General features: G+C 50.7%; 1 protein-coding gene across 1 annotated transcript; it reads right to left on the bottom strand.

The window, feature by feature from the left end:
- Nucleotides 1-685: 685 nt before the first annotated feature.
- Nucleotides 686-14,591, bottom strand: DUSP5 (dual specificity phosphatase 5). The gene is made up of 4 exons (XM_047703054.1): nt 13,998-14,591; nt 9,155-9,303; nt 5,313-5,532; nt 686-2,177 (listed from the first exon to the last, which is right to left on the bottom strand). Exons 1-4 carry the CDS (start codon nt 14,374-14,376, stop codon nt 1,777-1,779), a joined length of 1,149 nt encoding a protein of 382 aa, XP_047559010.1. The 5' UTR covers nt 14,377-14,591; the 3' UTR covers nt 686-1,776.
- Between the last annotated feature and the right edge of the window lie 7,404 nt (nt 14,592-21,995).

The raw sequence follows: 21,995 nt of genomic DNA, 5'->3' as shown, positions 1-21,995 counted from the left end.
GAGGGGTATGTTTGGAATTCCCACATCAGGTCCTGATTAGGAAACAGGCCCCAAGAGCTAGGCTGGGGCAGAAGCCTCGCCAGGTATGGGAAGAACTCAGTATTATTCCTTTCTTCCTCCACCAACAGAGGAAAGAACTCAGTGGACAAGTCGATCCAGGGTGGGACTTAAACCCACTCACTGACTGAGGGAATTACCTGACAGAAATTATTTCCAGGAGTGGAAAACAAGGCGGGGGGCAGGCACTTAGAGTGAACTGTCACCTAGTTCACTTACTTCTCTGTCCCTTAGGCATTTTTCCAGCCTTTTCTGAGTGTGTCTGCCATGTGCCTGGCACTAGAAGGAGGCTGACCACAAGCTTTGCATTCAGGTTTGCTATGATCAAGGGCCTTGAGCTTTAAGGAACTTTGGGGAACCTTTAACTCGTTTCACTGATGAAGAGTCTGAGGTTCAAGAACACTTTGCCTGGGCTCATGGGAGGCAAGAGCCCTGAGCTGGTGGGTGCTCCGACCACCTCTCCGTGTGGCCAGCACCTAAAGATTCCTCTTGCAAGTGAGCTTAGGGAAGCCTCTGGGCTGGAAAGCAACATTCTGTTCAGATCACCAGCCGCGAGCAGATGAAGATTCGATTTTTGGCCTTATTACCCCAACTCACCAACATGAAGTGGTGCTTTTTTCTTTTCATCTTTTTATTTTGCACTATAAAAAACAACAACAACAACACCCAATAACATACTGCTTTTCTTCACATTCATATGGATTTTAGGAAATTATTGCCTTTTCCCCTGGAGAAAGAACCAACGGACAAAAAAGTACCACAATACAAAATCTGCAAACCCCAGAAGTCCACAGCTTGAAGACAACCCCCAGGGGCAGGGAAGAAGAAAACATGTGTCACAAGAGACGAGACAAGCACACATGAAGGACGGCAGGCTGGGGAGACGATCATGTCGACGCCACTGACCCGGACGCAGCGGGTCCCTTGTTCTCTTGGCACCCGCTGTCGCCCCCTCAAAGGGGTGATTTTTGGTCTAAGGTCCGAAGAACTCTTTTCAAATGACATAAGAGATGCTTTGAGGAGAGGGGGCAACGAGAAAGGTTCAAGTATGAATAAGGAATCATGCGACGTCCGGAGTCAGGGAAGAACCCACAGTGGAAAGGACACCCAGGTAGGTCGACATCTCGCTACTTCAACCATCCGCCTCCACCCCGGACCCAAGAGGGAGTCTCGGAAACGCGGGAGGATTCAAGCCAGCATCTAGATGGTGTCCCTCCAAGCCCTGGAGGGGTTACTTTCCTGACTGGGCGGTGATCAGCTTATGCCCTGAAGCAACAGATAGAGACTGCCAAAGTTAAAAAAGTAAGGTGGAAATTGTGCTTCCTTCAAAAGAGTTGGCTATGTCACTGCCTTTTCTCCCGGTTTAGCAACTGCTCTCTCCCACGCTGCCGTGGGTATATATTGCCTTGCGCTTGAAATGAAAAGGCGAGCTTGGAGGTGCAGGGCCCGGGCGGTCCTGAGAGGGCAGGGGGTCTGGAAGTACAGTAGTCGGCACGCACTGTGCTCTCATCATGGCTTGGGCTTCCTTCAGTCCCCAAAACCTATCTCCACTGTCAGCATGAAGCTCGTTTGCAAGCCTGGTGACTGCTCACTGTCCCGCTGGGGCAGCGGGACACAGGGAGGTTTTCAGTATTGCACAGGTATGAAATGTCCACGAGTTTAAAAAAAAAGCAGAATCACAGTTGTTCTTGGGGCTGGGCCGGCTCCCCCATCCCCGGTTTAGCAGGATGTGGCCGTGGCCATGGGACTCCTGCCAAGCTCCGAGACTGTCGAGTGGGTGGGCACGGGCGCCAGCACCGAGGTAGGGAAGGTGCAGTAGGAAGCCTGCAGGTCAGGGCTCAGTGTCTGCAAATGGGCTATGAAAGACGAGCTGGCTGCCTCCCCTGGGCTGGAGGGAGCCTGGGGCGTAGAAGGCAGGATCTCAGACTCATACTGCAGGAGCTGGCCCATAAAGCCGAAGTTGGGTGAGACCACACTCCGCCGCTGCTTGATGTAATCAAAGGCGTCCTTCAGGCGGAACTGCTTGGCCTTCATGAGGTAAGCCATGCAGATGGTGGGAGAACGGGAGATCCCAGCCTCACAGTGGACCAGGACCTTGCCTCCCTTTTCCCTGACACAATCTGGAAGGAAGAAAAGAGGGTGAGGATGAGTTGGGACTGGAAACCAAAGGCAAGGCCAAGATACGAGAATTAAACACAAACGTGACCAAGTCCTCAAAATGTCACACCTGTCCAAGAGCTGAGGTTCCCACGCAGTCTTTTTAATGCCCACCGGCAAGGACAAAGCTTATGGGGGCCCCGAGTGTCTATCCCCATGTAGTGCCTTTCCAATCTTCAGAGGTGCTACCCTGGTTCCCAGGATACTTGCACAGATTCTGCCCCTGAAGGTGCTAGATCTGGGGAAAGAATCCCTTCCTGGAGATGCCATCCTCACTTGGGCTCCACGGATGGGTTTCAACAGGGCATCAGAAAATCCTTGACATTACATGCAAATTTCTTGGGTAGGTACGTTTTTCTGAGGGTCCCAGGTTCAAAGACTGACCCAGAAAAGCAATTCCTGCCTCTTGGGATCTGATTCTCAGCAGAAGGACCCAGCCCCTCTCCTGCTAGAGGCCTGCCAGCCTCCCTGGGCACCCTGTCTGGCTGTGCCAGGGCGGGATGCTTGGCTCAGCTCCCAGGGTTCCCACCACCAAACACACAATAAATAGTGCACAGCCAATAATTACAGCCCTGGCCAAGTGACGCTTACTAGACGGGAGGACAGAAATGGCTTTCGCAAACTCCATCTTGCACAACAATGGGAGTCACTGCTGTAAAGCTACCACCATCAGTTGGCATTCTTTAGCTCAATATGACAAGGGGGTGCCCTCCTTTTCTATTCCACTCCTCCCCCGGCCCCGAGAGAACTACAACAGTTAAAAAAGAGGGCCAAAAGGTTATGCATAAATATACACATCAATTAAAAACCACAAAAAACAGTCTTTCCAATTCCCTCTCTCGCTAGTGAGGAAACAATTACATTACAACACAGGAAGTCTGATGTACCCGGTACTCTGTAAAGCCACAGTGTGCAAAAACACTTAAGATTCTGAAGGGCAGGGGCGCCTGGGTGGCTCAGTGGGTTAAGCCGCTGCCTTCGGCTCGGGTCATGATCTCAGGGTCCTGGGATCGAGTCCCGCATCGGGTTCTCTGCTCGGCAGAGATCCTGCTTCCCTCTCTCTCTCTCTGCCTGCCTCTCCATCTACTTGTGATCTCTCTCTGTCAAATAAATAAATAAAATCTTAAAAAAAAAAAAAAAAAGATTCTGAAGGGCAAATAAAGTCACCTCCCTCACCCAGCTCTCTCCTCCAGTTTAAGAAGTTTGCAAATGAATCTGTAAGATCTAAAAGATCCAGTCTCTGAGGAGTCAGGGAGGAAGCCCGGAGTTTCCCCAACAGAACAGAAGTCAGAAAGGACACGCTCAGTGTAGCTCACTAGAGGTACCCCCAACTTAGTCTGACTCAAAAGAAAAAAATTTCCTGTAAATGAGTTCAAAGGGGACCCCAGCCCTCAGTATTGTAGGGTCATGACCCCAAATTTCCTTTGCTCCTTGTAGATGAGCTTTTTTTTTTTTTTTAAGACTTTATTTATTTATTTGACAGAGAGAGAGATCACAAGTAGGCAGAGCAGCAGGCAGAGAAGGGGAAGCAGGCTCCCCGCTGAGCAGAGAGCCCGATGCGGGGCTCGATCTCAGGACCCTGAGATCATGACCTGAGCTGAAGGCAGAGGCTTAACCTACTGAGCCACCCAGGTGCCCCTGTAGATGAGCTTTTAATTGCTTGGTACCATGACCAAGAAAGCAAAGGGCCTAGAAGGTATTGCTCCTGCTTTGCCCCTTAGGGCTTGTCTATGACGGGGGCCCTCCTGGAACCCACCCCGGGAAGGGGCCAAGAGCATGGTATGGGCATGGTCCCCAGACTTCTTACCAGCAGGCAAGAAGTCTGGGGAAAAGCATCCTGTGCTCTCAGGAGGCTGTGGGTTCGTGCGGTTGTGTATACAACACACAGGATGGGGAGGGAGGTGTCTGAGAAATGGATGGGGGTGGGTTTCATGACCTCACTGAGTAGCTATCTAGGTAATTAAATAACAGGCAGAGAAGGGCAAGGCATTCCCAGGGCCAGCGAGACAACGTCAAGGGTTTCCCATTCTGAACCCATCATCTGGGCAGCCTCTCAGAGATCCAAAGGGATCCTCTAAGCCCAGAGGCTCAGAGGACCAGGACAGGCTCAGCCTCCTGCCTCTGGTGACTTTCCCAGTGGGCTTCTTATAGGGGTGAAACCATGTGTGATAAGCACAGGGCCCACCATGTGGCTGAAGGGAGTCCCCTTAACTGCTACCTGCCCTACATAGTTACTGCTGGGCTCAACACCTGCGCTTCTCCCTCCAAAAGCCCTCAAAACAAGATAAGGAAAATCACATCTCAGCTTCAACAACTATGCGTATTAAAGGGAAAGAAAGGCAAGGCCACAAGGTTGGGGAGTGGTACTTGCAAATCTGAAACAGAAAAAAGTCAGCCTCGCTGCCGCTGCCACGAGGCAGAGGGAGGAGGGGAAAGCGAAGCTGTCAAATGCGGGAACAGTCCAGCCTGCGCTGAAGAGGCGGAAACCCAAGGCCCGGAGCCCTTTCCAGGCCTGCCCAGGGGAGAAAACGATAACCGCCTAACACAACGTACAAAAGATGCCAACTTCCCTACGCACAGAGCACGGAGCTCGGTCAAATGCTATCTTTAATCCAAAATTAGCTGAAATGCAAAACAAATTGCCCCTAAAGCAGTCTGCCAAAAACTGTGAAAAGCTGCCAGGGCCCTCGGGGCTCGGTGTGTAAGAAGTCTTCTCTCAGTCCTCCTGTTGGCTTTCTAAAAATGCCCCGGCCTACGCAGGAGCCCCGTGAGGATGGTTCTTTCCCTCCCTGGCTTCCCTGGCACGGCGCATCACGCAAGGACACACTCTGCTTCCCCCCCAGCTCGGAAAAACAAGAACGGCAGTGAGTACGGCCCTAAAATAATATTAATTCATTTATCTTGCAAATTAAAGCTCCTATTAATAGCAGCTCGCGTCCTCCCCTCCGCCCCTTTGGTGGCTGCATCCCCTCCTGGCTCCAGCTCCCGGTGGATGCACGTACGAGACACCATCCTTCTTGGCAAAGGCAGCCCCCATCAGTGCCGCAGAAGCGAGAGCAGGGGCTCCCAGACGGCAGAGGGCGAAGGACTGAACCTACCAATGAAGTCTATTGCTTCCTGAAAGTGGGAGCTGATGTCGGCTGTGTGGCTGTCTTCCACGGGGATCCATTTGTAGTGTAAGTGGGTGGCGCAGGCCTCGGGAAGCCGCCGCGAGACGTTCAGCAGGGCCGTGATGTGCAGGTTGGCGAGGAACTCGCACTTGGACGCGTGGTAGGCACTTCCAAGGTAGAGGAACGGGAGGATTTCAACCGGGCTGCCCTGGAGGGAGGGGCAAAGGACACCCAGGAAATCGTGGATTAGCTTGCTCCTTCAGGAGAGGAAACAAAACCACCCTGACCTACTTGTTGTCAGTGGGGAGGTTCCCTTTCTGGTTTCCAGGTGGACAGTTCGGCGCCAGGGTAGTTCAGCCCAGATTGTGGGTGGAGCCTCCCTTCTGGCAAACTCTCTAACCGCTCTTGCTGCCTTGTGACTCTCAGCGACAGCAAAGCCCACACAGCAAAGATTTCTCGTTTCCGTACACATATTGAGGTAGGAAACGCGAGCAGCCTTCCTGTGCTGGCAAGGATGAGAAGATGGGCACGAAGGGGAAGGACCAAGAGGCTCCTGCTCACGTTCCCGCTGCCCCGACGGCACCAGCGCAAGCCTTCTAACCTCAGGGCAGCCTTTGTTTCTTTCGAGATGAAAGAGGTTAAAAACGCTACTAGATGAACCCCCCCCCCCCACTTTGCAGTCCAGGTATCTTCATGGTATATTTTATCAAAACTAGGACACCCATGACTGATCTCAAGATATACATGGGTTTCGGAGAGGTCAGAGTGCATCCCCAGCACGGACGCTTCTTGTTAAGTGGAAATGACCACTGTTTACCCAGAATCCTTAAGGAAAGGCTATGAAGCCCAGGGGAGAGGGGCTTCTCCTCCCCTTATCTTCCTCACGTGGGACTGAGGGCTCGTGAGAGATGCTTACATCATCACCCTTTTGGAAGGCCACCCACACACCAGGTTTCCAGTTAAGGAGGCTCCCAATTAGAAGCTGAGACCATCTACCCTGAGGCAAAGTTAAAAACAGCTAGCTGGTCAGACTCTGGCACTCGTAGCAGCTCCCAGGTGGCAAGAAAAACCGGCGATAACTGGAACAATGGGAGGCCCCAGAGACTGAGAAACACTGGGCTTGGTGGGGGGGGGGGGGCAGTGGCTCCGTCTTTGGGAGCCTTTCCTGTATCATCCATCCGCTTCCTGTGTTTCCATTTCCTGTCCCAGAATAAAAGTGGAACGGAAACTCGGCCAGACTCATAATAGGGAAAGGGGCATAGGATGAGGGCCAGCAGAAGGCAATTCTCAAATTACTTGGCATGTGGTATGTGCTTTTTCTTTCCTGAGAAATCAAGTGTTCCAGCAAAGGCCAGTGGGGCCACTTGGAAGAAAGTTATAGAGGATTTTACCAAAGATAGTAAGAGTAACAACCAGTATTTTTTTTTTTTTTAATAGTAGTCTTGATGCTCAGTGAGGGGCTCGAACCCACGATCCAAAGATCAAGACCTGAACTGAGATCCAAAGTTGGATGCTTAACGAACTGAGCCTCCCAGGATGCCCCAACAACCAGTATTTTTATTAGCACCGACTATAGGTGGCCCCTGGACTGAACACTTCCCATGCATCTACACAGATCTCTCCCTGTTTAGGTCCGGAACACAGGGACACACCAGGCCTGGGACCTTATCCAATTACCTCTAAAGCCTAGAACAACACACCCCTGAAACCATGTCTTTTTCTGAATCCTCTGTTTTGACTCAAGAGGAAGGAACCAGAAGCCTTCAGAAACCCCAAAGGTTAACACGACCTTGCTTGGCTTCTCTCCATGCAGCAGCGCTTCTAAGAAATAGCACTAGGGGGTTCCCCAGATGAACCCTGGAGACACGTCAGGGCCTCCCCAGTCCTTTCTTGGCCAAAGGTCTGCTGTGCCTTCACAACATCCTGACAATTCTTGTTTCTCTTTCACTTTCTGAGAAGTGAGGGGGAAACACCCAAACAGAAAACAGAAATCCAGCTAAGCCACATGCCCATGACTTGAATGCTGAGGGTTCATCATATGCTGTATTTTTGTTTTAAGATGTTATTTATTTATTTGTCAGAGAGAGAGAGAGAACACGCACAAGCAGGCGGAGTGGGAGAGAGAAGCGGGCTCCCTGCCGAGCACGGAGCCTGATGCGGGACTTGATCCCAGGACCCTGGGATCATGAACTGAGCCGGAGGCAGTGGCTTAACCGACTGAGCCACCCAGGTGTCCCTCGTTTTTTTTTTTTTTTTTTTTTTTTTTTTTAATTTTTATTTATTTATATGACACAGAGAGAGAGATCACAAGTAGGCAGAGAGGCAGGCAGAGAGGGGGAAGCAGGCTCCCTGCTGAGCAGAAAACCCAAAGCGGGGCTCATTCCCAGGACCCTGAGATTATGACCTGAGCCGAAGGCAGAGGCTTAACCCACTGAGCCACTCAGGTGCCCCAATATGTTGTATTTTTTAATAAAGGAAAACAAACAAAATAATAACCCTGGAACCTGGCCAAGCTAATAGACTTCCCGACCAGGGATCCCATTCAAGGGCAGTCACTTGGCTTTCATGGGGCAGATCTCTGCTCATGCCGGACAGCTTCCAGACCTCTTCCTTCTTTTTTTTTTTTTTTAAAGATTTTATTTATTTATTTGACAGATCACAAGTAGGCACAGAGGCAGTCAGAGAGAGAGATGGGGAAGCAGGCTCTCTGCTGAGCAGAGAGCCCGACGCGGGGCTCGATCCCAGGACCCTGGGACCATGACCCGAGCCGAAGGCAGAGGTTCAACCCACTGAGCCACCCAGGCGCCCCAGACCTCTTTCTTCTTATGATATGGATATACACTTATGTTGTGGGAAAAACCTGAAAAGCTCCTCCCTCCACGTCAGGTGCCTAGGATAGACCCTTTCCAAAAGAAGTTCTGTTTCTGTGGAAAACAACAAGGTCTTGAAAAGAACCAGAGTTAAGAGAAGGGAGTCTTTCTGGGTCTACTGTTGCCAGGAGCCCAGCTATAGGATTCTTTGTAAAGAGATCATCTTCAGTTCTGAGACATGGATTTCTCCCCTCCTGTGAAATGGGAAGCAGGGCTTGGGCTCTGCTTTCTGCCAGACTTGGGTCCTTGCCCACCTTCCCCTCATCCTGCAACACTGGAGGGCGGGACCCCTCAACTGAGCCTTCCACACAGTCAGCCCTTACAGGAGTGCCAGAAAGTTAAATTCTTCAAAGGAAAAAAACACCGGATGTTTGTAGGAGCATGAAATCCTCTACAGTGTCTCTTGATCTTCACTGGTTTCAGAATTTATGAAACTGTAGACACCTGAAACCCTCAGCCTCTGCTTAGCCATCCAAATAGTAGTCTCTCCACAACTCTCCCCCAGCACCCGTTCAGTTAAAAATAACAAAAAGACACATCTTGAGGGTACTGGGTTGGTTTGCTGAAACTGCCCAGCATGAACAATTACAAAGAAGATTAACACAGGAAGCCTGAAAGTCAGCTCTGAAACATCTTCAGGGAAACTAAACTGATATTTTGAAGCTTCTGCTTCCTAGGCCAGCTAATAAGAATGTATCTTTCACTTCCTCTTTTCTCCAGAAGCTGTCAAGCATCCTGGGGCTCGTTTGCTCTTGTCAGCTTGTTTGCTGGAAAGAAGCCCATTTACTCTTGGATGGAAAACTCAAGTTGGCAAGCAACAGCTCTCTGAAGCTAGAGGGCTCTGCCAACACCCTTATCCACAGAAGAATGCACCAGTGCTACTGAGCTGGGAGAGGAAGAGCCAGGGGGCTGGGGAAGGAGCAGAGTCAGCAGCCAAGATGGCACTTCCACACCACTTACCTGGTCATAGGCTGGCCTGTAGCTGATGCTGAGCACTGGTTTCCCACACTGGCTCATGAGGGCTTTCTCTGTTTCAACCTTCTCTTGTGAAATGGGTTGTACATCTACACAACATTCCGGATATTCCGAGTAGAAAGTCTCATATCCTCCTGCAAAGTAAAAAAAGGAAAGAAAAAAAAAAAAAAAAAAAGGAAGATAGATGTTAAACATTGATTGCTCAGCTTTTAGAAAATGTCCAGAATTAATCAATACCCTAAGTGTGGAAGAGTCAAGAATATCAAGCTAATGTAGATTCTGATCTTATAAAAAAAATTAAGCCAAACCAACTAATAGCTTTAGAACAAAAATGGGCTACACAGACACAAAAACACACACACTCTCTTTTCTAAAAAGTTATAGTTCAGAGAGGCAATGATTAACTTTTTAGGTCTATCACAAGCAGCTGAAAGGAAAGCTATCTGACATCTGGAAAATATTAACCAAATCCCTCCAGAAAACAAAAGCGATTTTCACTCGTTTGTCTAAAATGCAGGTGTGATTATGCAGAATTTCATTCATTTGCAAGAAGAGACTCCTGAATTGGTTTCATCCCTAGCTCATTAGCTCTGAACTGGATTATAGATGGAACCCCTCTATTCGTAAGAGAATGGAGGCTAATAGGAGGTTTAAACTAGGTGCAATAAAACAGCCCTGCCCTTTCTCACTCCCAAGGTGCTAAAAAACACTGCTGACAATCCTCTCTATAGGTCCAATTTTGAGTAATCAATCTAGTTAATTACCTTCTAAACCAAACTGGAGGCACAAGGCTTTAGAACTTAATTCTCAGTCCCAATTAAGTAAAAACGGTTATCTCCCCTTCAAGACCACCTACCCTTTCCTTTCTATCTTCCTCAACTTCCCCTCCTGATCTTTCTTCCCTGCGACAAGCCCTGAAATGATAACTACCAGCAGGTATGACTGTAAAAATCTTACTATTACATTTAAACTTCTCCAGATGGGTCACTTAAGGTAAAAACTACTCTATGACTGGGTCATAGAAACTTGAGCATCTTAAAGAAGTCTCAGGCCCAACACTCAGCGGTAAAGAACCAAATGAAAAACGTTTTTCATTTTCAGCACTGCCAAGTGCCGCCAGGTGAACAGGCCAGCCTCGCTTGGGGAAACCCTCACTCTCAATCCAGAGGGACCTAAGGGACTTCTGGAAGCCTCCAGAAAACCCACTTCTATTTTTCTCTGACCCAGAGAATTCATTTAGGGTCAAACCATCAATTAAACATGCATTCTGCGCCCATGTATTTTCCACGAAGTCCCCTCTTTCTTCTGTCTCTTGGCATTTTGATAGCCCACAGAGGAGCACATGGTGGCCTTAAGCCCCTGTGGTAGACAAATGGTTAATGGATAACATGGCGGTCTCCAGCTCCCTCCCAGAAGCTGCAGCCAATTCCTAGAATGAGTCATCTTGCCATTACTGCTTCCTCCCAGCTTGCTGGAACTGCCCCCGCCCCCATTGAGTACACTCAAATCTCCTCTGTGGTCACTTCAACAAAAAGCCCATTGGGCCTCCCCAGATGAGCTTCTAGTCCTCCTGGTCATGATAGGAGACCACCTGCCTGAGAGTAATGGAGGGAGGTGATGGTGTTCGTGGCTTAGTTTCCTGCTCGCCTCCCCACACACCCCCCACCCACCACCACTGTAGCCCCTGGACCCTTTCCCTCCTAGGATACAGACTGAAGGTCAAACTTAGTGACCCACAGCTTCATTGGAAGAAGTGACCTTACAGTAAATCACTTCCTGTGCCTGGGCCCCCAACGTTTTCGATTCCAGGAGACAAACTGAGTGACAGGGGATGGGAATCCAGCATAAGAGTGGCCCATGCCCTCCCAAACTTTCCCAAGAATGAGGCTTGGGAAAGACAAGCCTTCAGGCCACTCCATCTCTTGTCTTTAAATAGCACACTTAAAAGAGATGGCAGTCAGGACAGACAGGAGGTACGGTGTGGGCTGGGTCCTGCCTGCCTGTTGACAAAGTAAGGCAGGCGGACAAAGCTGCTCAGTGTAATTGAGGGACAGATAAACAGGGGCCTATCTCTTAAAGCTGGGGTCAGGAGTCCTTCGGATTAGATGGTCTCTTTCACCCACTCCCCTGAGAGGCAGGGAGAGACAGACCATTCTGAGTTCAAGAGCTGTGGCCATTTTTCTTGCTGCTTCAGCCCTCTTCAGAGTGACTGGGCTTTTGATCACTGCTGCATGACCAGCGGAGCAGAGAAGTTGCACGAACACTGTATTTAAATACACATTGACAATGCCATCCGGTCACCATGCCATTTTAGTGTTATGTTTGGGGGGGGGGGGAGAATAAAGGGACATATAAAAGGCATTGTCCCCAAGATCTGAAATGCCACTAGATTAAAACGTGAATTTGTATCTGGAGATGAGGCAGTAAGGAAATAAAAATTTTCTTGGACAACAATTGAACCTCCGTTGTGTTGTAAACGGTTAAGCATCCAGCAATTCCTATTGAGATTTATAAATATTTTTTTTTTTTGACAGATAGAGATCACAGGTAGGCAGCCACAGGTAGGCAGCGAGGCAGGCAGAGAGAGAGAGGAGGAAGCGGGCTCCCTGCCGAGCAGAGAGCCCGATGTGGGGCTGGATCCCAGGACCCTGGGATCATGACCTGAGCTGAAGGCAGAGGCTTTAACCCACTGAGCCACCCAGGCGCCCCTCCTATTGAGATTTAAAATGCACACAAATCAACCTGCCAATTCTCTGAATCCTACCGAAAGACAGTGCACATGCAAAGCATTTGAACAAAAATATACCCTACCACATTGCATCAAATAATGAGGTTGAAAGCAACCTACTGGCTACCACCAGGGGACCAGTTTAAAAAGTGAAGGGTGCCTTACTCAGTAGGTTAAGCGTCTGCCTTTGGCTTGGGTCATGATCCCAGCGTTCTGGGATCAAGCCCTAGGCCCTGCGCCAGGCTCCTGGCTCCCTGTTCTCCCTCCCCTTGCTCCTCATGTTGCATGCATTCTCTCTAATAAATTTTAAAAAATAAAATAAAAAGCAAAATGGACATGTATGTTCTGATAAAGGCAAACCTCCCAAGGTCTAGTTGCGTCCAAGAAGCAGGAATACAAAATACGCAAAATCATTCTATTTTTTAAAGATACTCGGGGAAAATTAACTTGTCTAAAGATGAACAGAAAATATTTGGTGGCTGTCTCTGGAGAGCGGAACTTGATTCAAGGGTGTGCAGAAGACCCACTTTTCATTGTATAGGCTTTGTGCTTTTAAAATTTTTACCTGTGTACGTTACTGTCATTTAAGTAAACATTTTAGACATGAATTTCCCAAGATGTGAGTCTAGAGAGCCACTTACTTCCTGTGGCAGTAACTTCTCAACAGTTAGCATGAAGCCCCCCCCCCCCCAAGAGGGCTGGGGAGCAGAGGTAGGACCAGAAGGGGTTTCCTGAAATATATCTTTCATACTCCTGGAAAGGCAGTAGCTTTTCCTGTACTCATTGCTAAGGACAGGAGACAAAGACCACCATCCTGGGCTAAGTGTGAAATGTCTTAAGGAGGGCCTCGCTCCTTCCCAGACAAGCTGAGGCTGGTGGAGAAGATGATCCCAAACAGGAATCAACAGGGAATAGTCTACAAGAGGTGCTAACAGAGGTGGGGGCTCCGTGTGTGATCTCCAGGCCCCACAGGTGTGAAATTCCCCAGGCTGCTTGGTTTTAAAAAGGGCCCTCAGGTTCATTTCTGAACCCCATCACTGCTGTATCTCAAGATGTCTGCAACAGAGTTGGCAGGGCCTTGGGGCACAGCTTGGGCTGAACACTCATCTCTGCTCTAAGGACTGAGTTTCCCATACATTGGAGGTTACAAAGGACTCAAACACAAGGCGGGAGTAGTCACAGGAAGTGACCCAGAAATCAGTGCTCTGTAATTTGAAAGTCACTCACTCACGACACAGTGAGGGAAGTCAAAGTCCTCTCTCCAGCAGGTGTAATGGACGGACTTGTGGGGCAGCTTCTGGGGCGCCTCAAACCAAAGGCGACGGAATCCCATCCACCACCACCCTGCTACACCTCTCCTAAATCCCGGGGCTGGCTGGCCAGCCGCCCCCTCCAAACCCCGGCAGATAGCAGGAGGCCAGCCCCGGGAATGATCTGCGGGGGTGGCGTGGGGGGAGGGTTTGAGGGAAGAGTTGAAAAGGGTGGAAAGGCTGTCAGCTCCAAATGGAGCTAGAGAAAGGCCTGGGAGGGGAGAAGGAAAGGCCGGAGGAAAACAATAAACAGCAGTAAATTGAAGTGGAAAGGAAGGGGAGGGACTCGCCAGGGTCAAAAAGGCTAGAGGGGTCGGTAAAGACTGCCTTACACACGTTAATTGTCCAGGCGGGAGGAAAGGGGACGCCGCGGCGCCACGCTCCGGGGGGTCGCGACCTGCTGATCCCGCCAGATCTGCCCATCAGAGAGGCTCAGAGCCCAGGCCCCAGCGAGGGCGGCGCCAGCAAATGGGGGCCCGCGCCCAGCACGAGCCGACGGCCCCCGCGGCCGAGAAGAGGCGCCCCCGGCTGCGCAACCAACCCTACCCACCCAGGCCGGCCGGCCGCCGGGAGCTTTCGAGGAACGCGGGAGGGGAGAGGGAAGCTCTGAGGGCTGACACTGGCAGCGCCCTCCCGAGCGCACGTCAAGCCTCGGTGTGCGGACGCCGGCAGGTGGAGACTACCGGGCTCCGGATCGCGGAAGGCGCCCCGCACGAGGAGGGAACCCCAGAGCCCCAGGGGTGGGGGTGGAGGGGTGGTGACAGGCGCTCGGCGGCCCCGACGCGCTCACCTTTGAGGAAGTAGACCCGCGGGCCGGCGGGCAGGCAGGCCAGCAGCGAGGTGAGCACGACCCGCGCGGCGCTCTCCTCGCGGAGCTTCTGCCAGTGGCGGCTGCCCTGGTCCAGCACCACCACGGCCGCCACGCCGCCGCCGCCCTCCTGCAGCAGCCGCGCGCGCGCCGCCTCGTCGGGCAGCACGTAGCGCGCCGACACCGCGCCGCCGCGGGCCCGCCGCAGCACCACGGAGTTGAGGTTGACGTTGAGCGAGCCGCGCACGCTCGAGGCGGCGAAGGCCAGGTAGGGCCGGCAGTCGAGCACCACGCAGCGCGCCGCCGCCTCCTTGCGGAGCATCTTGCGCAGCTGGCGCCCGTCGAGCGACGTGACCTTCATGCCGCCGCCCAGCGGTCCCGCGCCGCGCGCCCCGCCGGTGCCCACAGCCAGGGTGCCCGCTGGCGAGGCGCGGGAGGGCGGCCCGCGAGGCTGCGGCCCAGCAGACCGACCGACCGAGCCCGGCGCCGGAGCGGCAGCTCAACTCTTCTTTCCCGCCCCGCACGCTCGGCAGCCGGCCCGGCCACTCGCCGCCCCAGAAGCCGGGGATTCCGCCGGCAGCGCCGCGTTTTATGTGAATGAGTGTGCGGCCTGTGACGTGGCTGCCCATATAAGGCCGAGTATGGGTCTTTCCCCGCCCCCTTCGGGCTGTGGCCACGCCCCGGGGAGCCGGAGGCGTGGGGCGGGCGCCGGGCGTTAGTCAGCCGGGGAAGGAGGAAGTGGAAGGCGCCTCCCTCCGCTTTCTGTGGCGTTGCGCGGGGACACTCACTCGCGCATCACCGAGGGCTGCCGGTGGGGTGCCACGAGGCCGAGGTGACCCACGCTGTGCGGGAAGAGGAGGAAGCGGAGGAGGCAGGGCCTGGCGCCGCACAATCCGGCTTTGAGTTTCATAGACGTAGGCTCTGAACGTGTTGGGTGGGGGCCGTGCGGGGCACGGAGCCAGGCTGGGCCAAGGGGAGCCCAGGGCCGGTCCCCCCCAGATGAATCGGAAATGGATTTTGGGCTCCACACAAGTCGTAACGCGTGAAATGAGATGCTAGCTGGGATTTGCTTCAAGGGATGGATTATAGATGACCTCGAGATTGTTTGTGTTGGTAACCGTTGGAGTTCAGTAATGGGTACCTTATAGTGGGTTCATGATACGGTTTTCTCCACTTGTCTGTTTGCTTGAAACGGTCCATAATAAAAGTACTTCAAAGTAAAAATGGAGAGAAGAGCCAGCAGTTAATCTCCCCAAATAGATTCTGCTCTCAAAGGATTGACAGTCCTTTTCTCTGTCACACTTCAATAATAATTAGAATAATTGTTTTTTGAGGATCCGTTTTCTGGCCCCTGGAAAATCTGTCACAGAACCAGCTGCAGCATCAACATGCATCCGTTGATGGAGCTCAGTCCAGGCAACTGTCCAGGTGGCTTCTGGATTTGGGGGATTATCTGTGGATCAAGTCTAATCCCAGGCTGACTGCCCCCGTCAGTCCCCAGCAGCTTCAGGCTTCCCATCCCCAATCTTGGTGAACTGGACACATTCACCCATTCAGCAAGTATTTATTGAGGGTCAGCTTTGTGCCAGGGTCTCTATCGTCTAACCCATGACCGGACTGGGGAGGAGTCAGCCCAGTGGAAAACAGGCTGCCTCTGCTAGAGTGGGGCTTCTTGTTTACTATAGACATAAGAGAATGAGGTTTTTAGAAGGAAGCAGAAGTCAAATTCTGAAATCAAACACAAGCTAGACACTAGATAGTTGCTATTGGGTCACAGCATTCAATCGGAGGCGCTGTCCTGGTCCTGCCCGGGGAGACTTACTGAAGATGGGACATGGGGTTTTCTTTCTCTTTGGGGTTATTCCTGCCAGCCTTCCCTGCAGATGGCTCATCTTCCAGTGTCACCAGTAACATCCACCACCAGACAGTTCAGCCAGAGCCACACGTGCCTGGAGCGCCCAGAGGGCCAGGCTCTGTGTTAGGAGCTGGATACCAAAGTGAGCAGGACCCACTCTCTGCTCGGGTTGCCCCCAGCTCAGAGAGGAGGCTTGGCGCAGCCACTGGCATCTGTAAGGTCCTGCAGTCGGCATGGAAAAGCATCCAGGGTGTGGGGAGTGGGGACCTGGAGAAGTCCTCCCAGACCAGGGGAGAGCTGACAGGAACTTCAAAGAATGAACTGAGGTTAGCCAGGCCAGTGGAGGGGGAGGGTGGAAGGCATTCCAGGCAGAGGAAACTGATAGAGGTAAAGAAAAACAAAACAAAACAAAATCCCGGCTTGGTGGCTTGGCCTGTACTGGAGCTGTGTGGGAGACGAAGCCACTTTCGGCATTTATTAGAAAATTAAGCAGGGTCAGATGGCGGAGGGCCTTGTGAGCCATTTAAGACATTTCGATCTTATCCTTTGGCCGCAGCAGCACTGGGTCTTGCTCGGTGACCTGGTCAGGTGACACTTGGAACCTCTCTGAGGCAGCACTGTGGAGGATATTTTACTTGAGAGTGGGGGTAGGGGTGGAGACTGGAGTCAGGGAGACAGATAGGAGGCTTTTGTGGGTAATCCAGGCCTGAGCTGATAAGGGCCTGCCGGAACTTGGCAGTGATAACAGCGATTGAAGAGGCCAGGCAGATGGGAGAAACATTTAGGAAGTAAATTGCCGGAAGGGACGGGATGGGGAGACAGTAGAGGGTGACGCCAAGGTTTTCAACTGGGGTAATTAGGTGAATGGTGACACCTTTAGATAGGGAACCTACAGGAACAGATCTGGGTGAGTAGCAGCAGCAGAGAGGGGGGTTGATGTTCAGACATATTAGGAAGTTAGAGGTGATCATGTCCCACTCAAAGGGATGCCCAGTAAAGCGGGGGTGACCTGGCAGCCGGTACAGAAAAGTCATCTGTCAGCCTCTCTTTTCTTGTCCAACAGATCACCAGGTCCCAGGACCCTGCCTTCCAGATTTCTCTTCTGTCGTTCCCTTTCCCTTCCCGTCCTGGGGCAGGGCCGGCTTCATGGGTGTCTGACCTGTATTGCTACACAGAGCCTCATGCTTAGTTTAATGCTCCGCTGTCACTCTCTTGAAATTCTTAATTTTTGGACAAGGAACACTGCATTTTCTTTTTGTACCAGGTTCCATAAATTATGTAGCTGGTCCCGGCCAGCTACATAAAGGCTACATAAAGGCTCCATTATCTCCCGTACTGGGCTGTAGTGTCCTGTTTCCCAATCTCCAAGACCTCTCCTTGCTCTCTCCGCACTGTGATCGTTTTTAAGCGTAGATCTGAGCACAGAGCCCACCTGCTCTGCTCAGAAACCCTCAATGACACCTACACACTGTCTGATAAAGTCCAAATTCCTTAGTAGTACACCAAGGTCCTCCTCGTTCTGGCCAGTTGGCCATAACCCACCTCTAACCTTGTTTCTCTCCTTCCTTTCCGCCCCTTCCCACCCCTCCCCAACCCAGGCTCCAGAGGTTGCCTGTCTCCTAAACTTGCCCAGCATTTTACCGACTCCACCTTTTCAACAGGACTACAACTCATTCTCTTGTATGGGGACCCTTCACCTTCACACCCATTTCCAGAGCTGCCATTGCACCTCCAAGAAGCTACCCCCTTCATCCCCAACCTGTTAATCAGTTGCCCTCCTGGGGAGTCTCACCTTTGTGCCGTTTCTCCCTCCTCTGACCTGAGTGTCATCTGTCCTGCCATTAACCTCCCAGGCCATGCTGAGGATCTGTCCCACCAGCCGCGACTGTGTCATAACACCCAGCACATGGTGGGAGCTCCAACCATGTGGTAGGGTAGAATTCAGTGGTTGCTGAGACTTGCAGCTGGCTTTTTAGGAAACACCTGGGAAGAAAGTTGGCCACAGCATATAAATCAGAGCCTTAGACCCTGGGTAAAGAGGCGAGATAGGAAGCTGTGGGCATACAGTCCCTAGGGTCAGGAACTGGTCTTCATCAGCTACGGGCCTACTAGGAAGAGGAGAGTGTCTGAGATTGGAATTATATGAATAATCCTGCCTGTCCATCCTGCTTGCTTTGAATGGGGACAAGGATGGGTCAGGGAAAAAAAGAAGAACTTAAATTAACATTGTGAGTACATGAGGCAGGGCCTCTCCCCCTGCCAGTTATACTCAGAGGGGACGAGAAGACTTTTTTAGGTTTCTTGATGCTTGTTTGACCAGTCATCCTAACCCTGAGGCCCCGGTTCATCATTGTGATCTGGGATTCTTACCCTTTGGAGGGTCATGGGCGGCCCTTTTAGAAATGTTGTGGGCCTACGGCATTCAGCTTCCGATGTCAGGGATCCTGTGTCCGTCAGTGCTTATCTCAGCCTCAGTAGGAGCTTCTGGGATCCCTCCCAGCCCTGCTTCCCAGGCCCCTGCCCATAAGATGGGCCCAGGTGTCCAGTGGGGATGGATCAGAGAGCACCCTAAAATGCCAGGGAGGGACCCAGGGCCAGCCCAAGGATCTGCTCAGAAGGATGGATTTTGTCCCCCTCTTCATGTATTTGTTTCTGATTATGCAGGTAGCACGTGCTCATTGTGGAAAATGTAGAACATGCAGGAACATAAAAATGCTTTTTTTCTTCTTTTTCTTTTTTTTTTTAAATTTTTTAAAGATTTTATTTATTTATTTGACAGACAGAGATCACAAGTAGGCAGAGAGACAGGCAGAGAGAGGAAGGGAAGCAGACTCCCCGCTGAGCAGAGAGCCCGATGCGGGGCTCCATCCCAGAACCCTGAGATCATGACCTGAGCCGAAGGCAGAGGCTTCAACCCACTGAGCCACCCAGGTGCCCCTCTTCTTTTTCTTAAGAGCACTGCTCTCTCAGGCTTATGATCCCAAATCAAGCCTGCCAGCCACATCTGGACCCTAGACTTGCTTCCCACTGTCTTGCATAAAGAAAAGAGCACCGGACTAGGAGTCAAAGATCTGGCTTCCCATCCAGTCTCTGCTGTTACCAGGTTTGATTTTTGAGTTAATATTTGTAAGTGCCTTTTGGGGGGGGGTGTTTTTCTCCCCATGGACCTCTCTCCCTTGCCCCCAGGTTTCTTGGAATGGGGTCAATACAGTGCTTCCTCATGAGTCCAGACACCACTTGCTGTGTGACTGGTGAGAATCACTCATCCTCTTTGAGCCATGGTTTCCTCTTTTATAAAACAGGGACATTAGTGTCTGTTTGCTAATGGTGACTGATGATGACAGAGTGTACATAAAGCTGTATTGCATGATGCAAGCAAAAGATATTTGTATGGCCGCTGTTGCTAATTCTATCCATCAGCAAAGCATTCACTGGTTTACTTGGTCAAATCCTGATGCACTGGTACATTCAGTTTCCTCTTCTGTAAAATGGGAGTGAAAATAGGACTTAGCTCATAGGTTAATATATGTAAACTATTTAGAACAATGCGTGGCACCTATTAAGAACTCAATAAATGTTAGCTCGTTGAACAGACTGTAGTATTTGTTCGAGCCAAGAAAAGACTTTTCTAATAGCACAGGAAGAAAAGATGGGGGTAGGCAAGGCAAGGAAGAGGAGCTGCCTCATTCAGCTGGCAATCAAAGAATTATTAGAAGCCTATGAACTTGTTCTTCGGAAAGTCTACTGAGTGTGGGGAGATATTTAAGAGTAAAAATCCCCCGGCCCACTTATAGTAAGGTAGGAGAGACAAGAAGCTGTTCACATGATAGTTACAAAATAGGGTGGTTTTGGGGGCGCCTGAGTGGCTCAGTGGGTTAGAGCCTCTGCCTTCGGCTCAGGTCATGATCCCAGGGTCCTGGGATCGAGCCTCGCATCGGGCTCTCTGCTTAGCGGGGAACCTGCTTCCTCCTCTCCCTCCTGCCTGCCTCTCTGACTACTTGTGATCTCTGTCTATCAAATTAAAAAAAAAAAAAAAAAAGATTCTCTCTCCCTTTAAAAAAAAAAATAGGGTGGTTTTGAAAATTTTGAGAAATGAAGACATTTTACAAAAAGAGATGGCTAAAGCCCAGAGTATTAGAGCAGCTGAGCCTGGAAGAGGAGTGGAGATTTGATAAATAATGCCACCAACTCTCCCATCACACTCCCAAGTGTGACATCCTGAAGTTCAAGTCCCTGGTCTGCCTCTTACTGGTTGTGTGACCTTGGGTAAGTTACTCCACCACTCTAAGCCTCAGTTCTCTCATTCAGAGAAAAAAGAGGGGGGCATTAATAATAGTACCTACCTCAAAGGGCTATTGAGAAGATGAAATAAAGTGCATACAAAAAGCCCTTTTCTGTGTGCCTGGAGCATGGTGAAGGTTCCGTGCGAGCCATTATTTTTCTTTATGAAAAGTGGTAAGAGGCACCGAAGCACAGAATCTTGGCAGTAAGGAATTTTAATTCTACCTTGAAATTTTCCAGAAAGGAAGCTTACTGCCTCAGGAGACATTTTTGAATGAGGCCAAAAAAGGAAACAATTCATGTTCTGAGATATTATGAAATGCCAAGGATACCCTGAGCACTTAACTTATTCTTACAACCACCCTATGATGTAAGTACTATTGCCTGCATTTTACAGTTGACCCAGGTCACAGAACTGAAGCCGACCTCCCTGTATCTTCCACCCTTTGCTTCTAGGTCTGGAGACACACACAGTATAGGTCTAGATCCTGTTTGAAATATGTGAATAGTCGTCTTCTCCCTTCCCTATCATCTCTTTTCTAAGACAATAATCGTTACTTACAATAACGGTTTTCCAGATTCCTAGAAGACTTTTTGTTTATTTGCCAGGACTCTTTACTTATGATGCCCGAATGAAACTAGGGTGCAGGAGAAAATATCCATTTATTCAAAGTTCCTGGGTTCTACCAAAAGAAAGAAAGAAAGAAAGAAAGAGTGAGTCCCTGGACATGGTTAGAGAAAGGAAGAAATGATGTGGGAGAGCAAACACCTGAAAGCAGAGAGATGCAGTTCTTCCCCCACCGTGGAGGAGCCACAGGCTGTCTCCAAAGGATGGGAGCAGGATTTTTGTCCTACAGTCCAGCCTCACCCTAGTGCCTATTCTGCTGTTCAAACTTGGTCTTGATAAAGCAGGGGCATTTTTTTTTTTTTTTAAAGATTTTATTTATTTGACAGAGAGATCACAAGCAGGCAGAGAGGCAGGCAGAGAGAGAGGAGGAAGCAGGCTCCCTGCTGAGCAGAGAGCCCGATGCGGGCTCGATCCCAGGACTCTGAGATCATGACCTGAGCCGAAGGCAGCGGCTTAACCCACTGAGCCACCCAGGCGCCCCAGCAGGGGCATTTTTGAATGCTGTAGGCAGTAGGCTGGGGTGGAAGGAGGTTAGAAGGATCATGTTCTCCCCAGATTCAACGTGGAAATTCTAGATTGTAGCCAGAAAGATAAATGTCTGGTGTGCGCGCGCGTGTGCGTTAGTGGTGAGTGCGTGCCCTAGAGTGAGCCTTACCTTAGCTACACAGTAAGACACCCTGGGGGCAAGGAGGTTGGGAGAAACCACCCAGACCTGAAATGTCCATAGCCTCTGGGTACAGCTCTGCTTAGAGGCTTGTTCCCTCCACTCCCTCCTCCCCCTTCTTCCTCTCCTCCCAACCTCCCTCCCTCCCTCCCTTTCTCTTCTTCCCTCTCCCTTTGTGTCTTGTGGTGTTTGCAGACTCAGACTCCAGTCTTTTTCCACCTTCATGGATTTTGTAATATCTGAATACTACCTCCTCTGTCATTCCTGAAATTAACCGTACAGAGACTCATTTAAACAAACAAACAAAAAAACCCTTATTCTATCTTAAACAAAAGAAAGGATCTGGGGTTTGATAATCTAATTCTATTTTTTGTAGTAGAAATTAGAGTACAGGACAATTCAGATGGGGCGTTCTCATCCGCGTGCTACCTACAGTCATCTCTAACGCTCAGGACGCCTCCCGATGCTTGGGGAAACAGAAACTGGGTTCTGGAGCAGAGAACACCGCCATCAGGCCCAGGCTCCGAAAGTGGCTGGGGTGTATCTTCTGAG

This window comes from Lutra lutra, chromosome 14, assembly GCF_902655055.1.
Source record: "Lutra lutra chromosome 14, mLutLut1.2, whole genome shotgun sequence".
Classification (NCBI taxonomy): domain Eukaryota; kingdom Metazoa; phylum Chordata; class Mammalia; order Carnivora; family Mustelidae; genus Lutra; species Lutra lutra.
The sequence above is the reverse complement of the archived record's forward strand: the minus strand, read 5'-3'. Positions and strand labels throughout refer to the sequence as shown.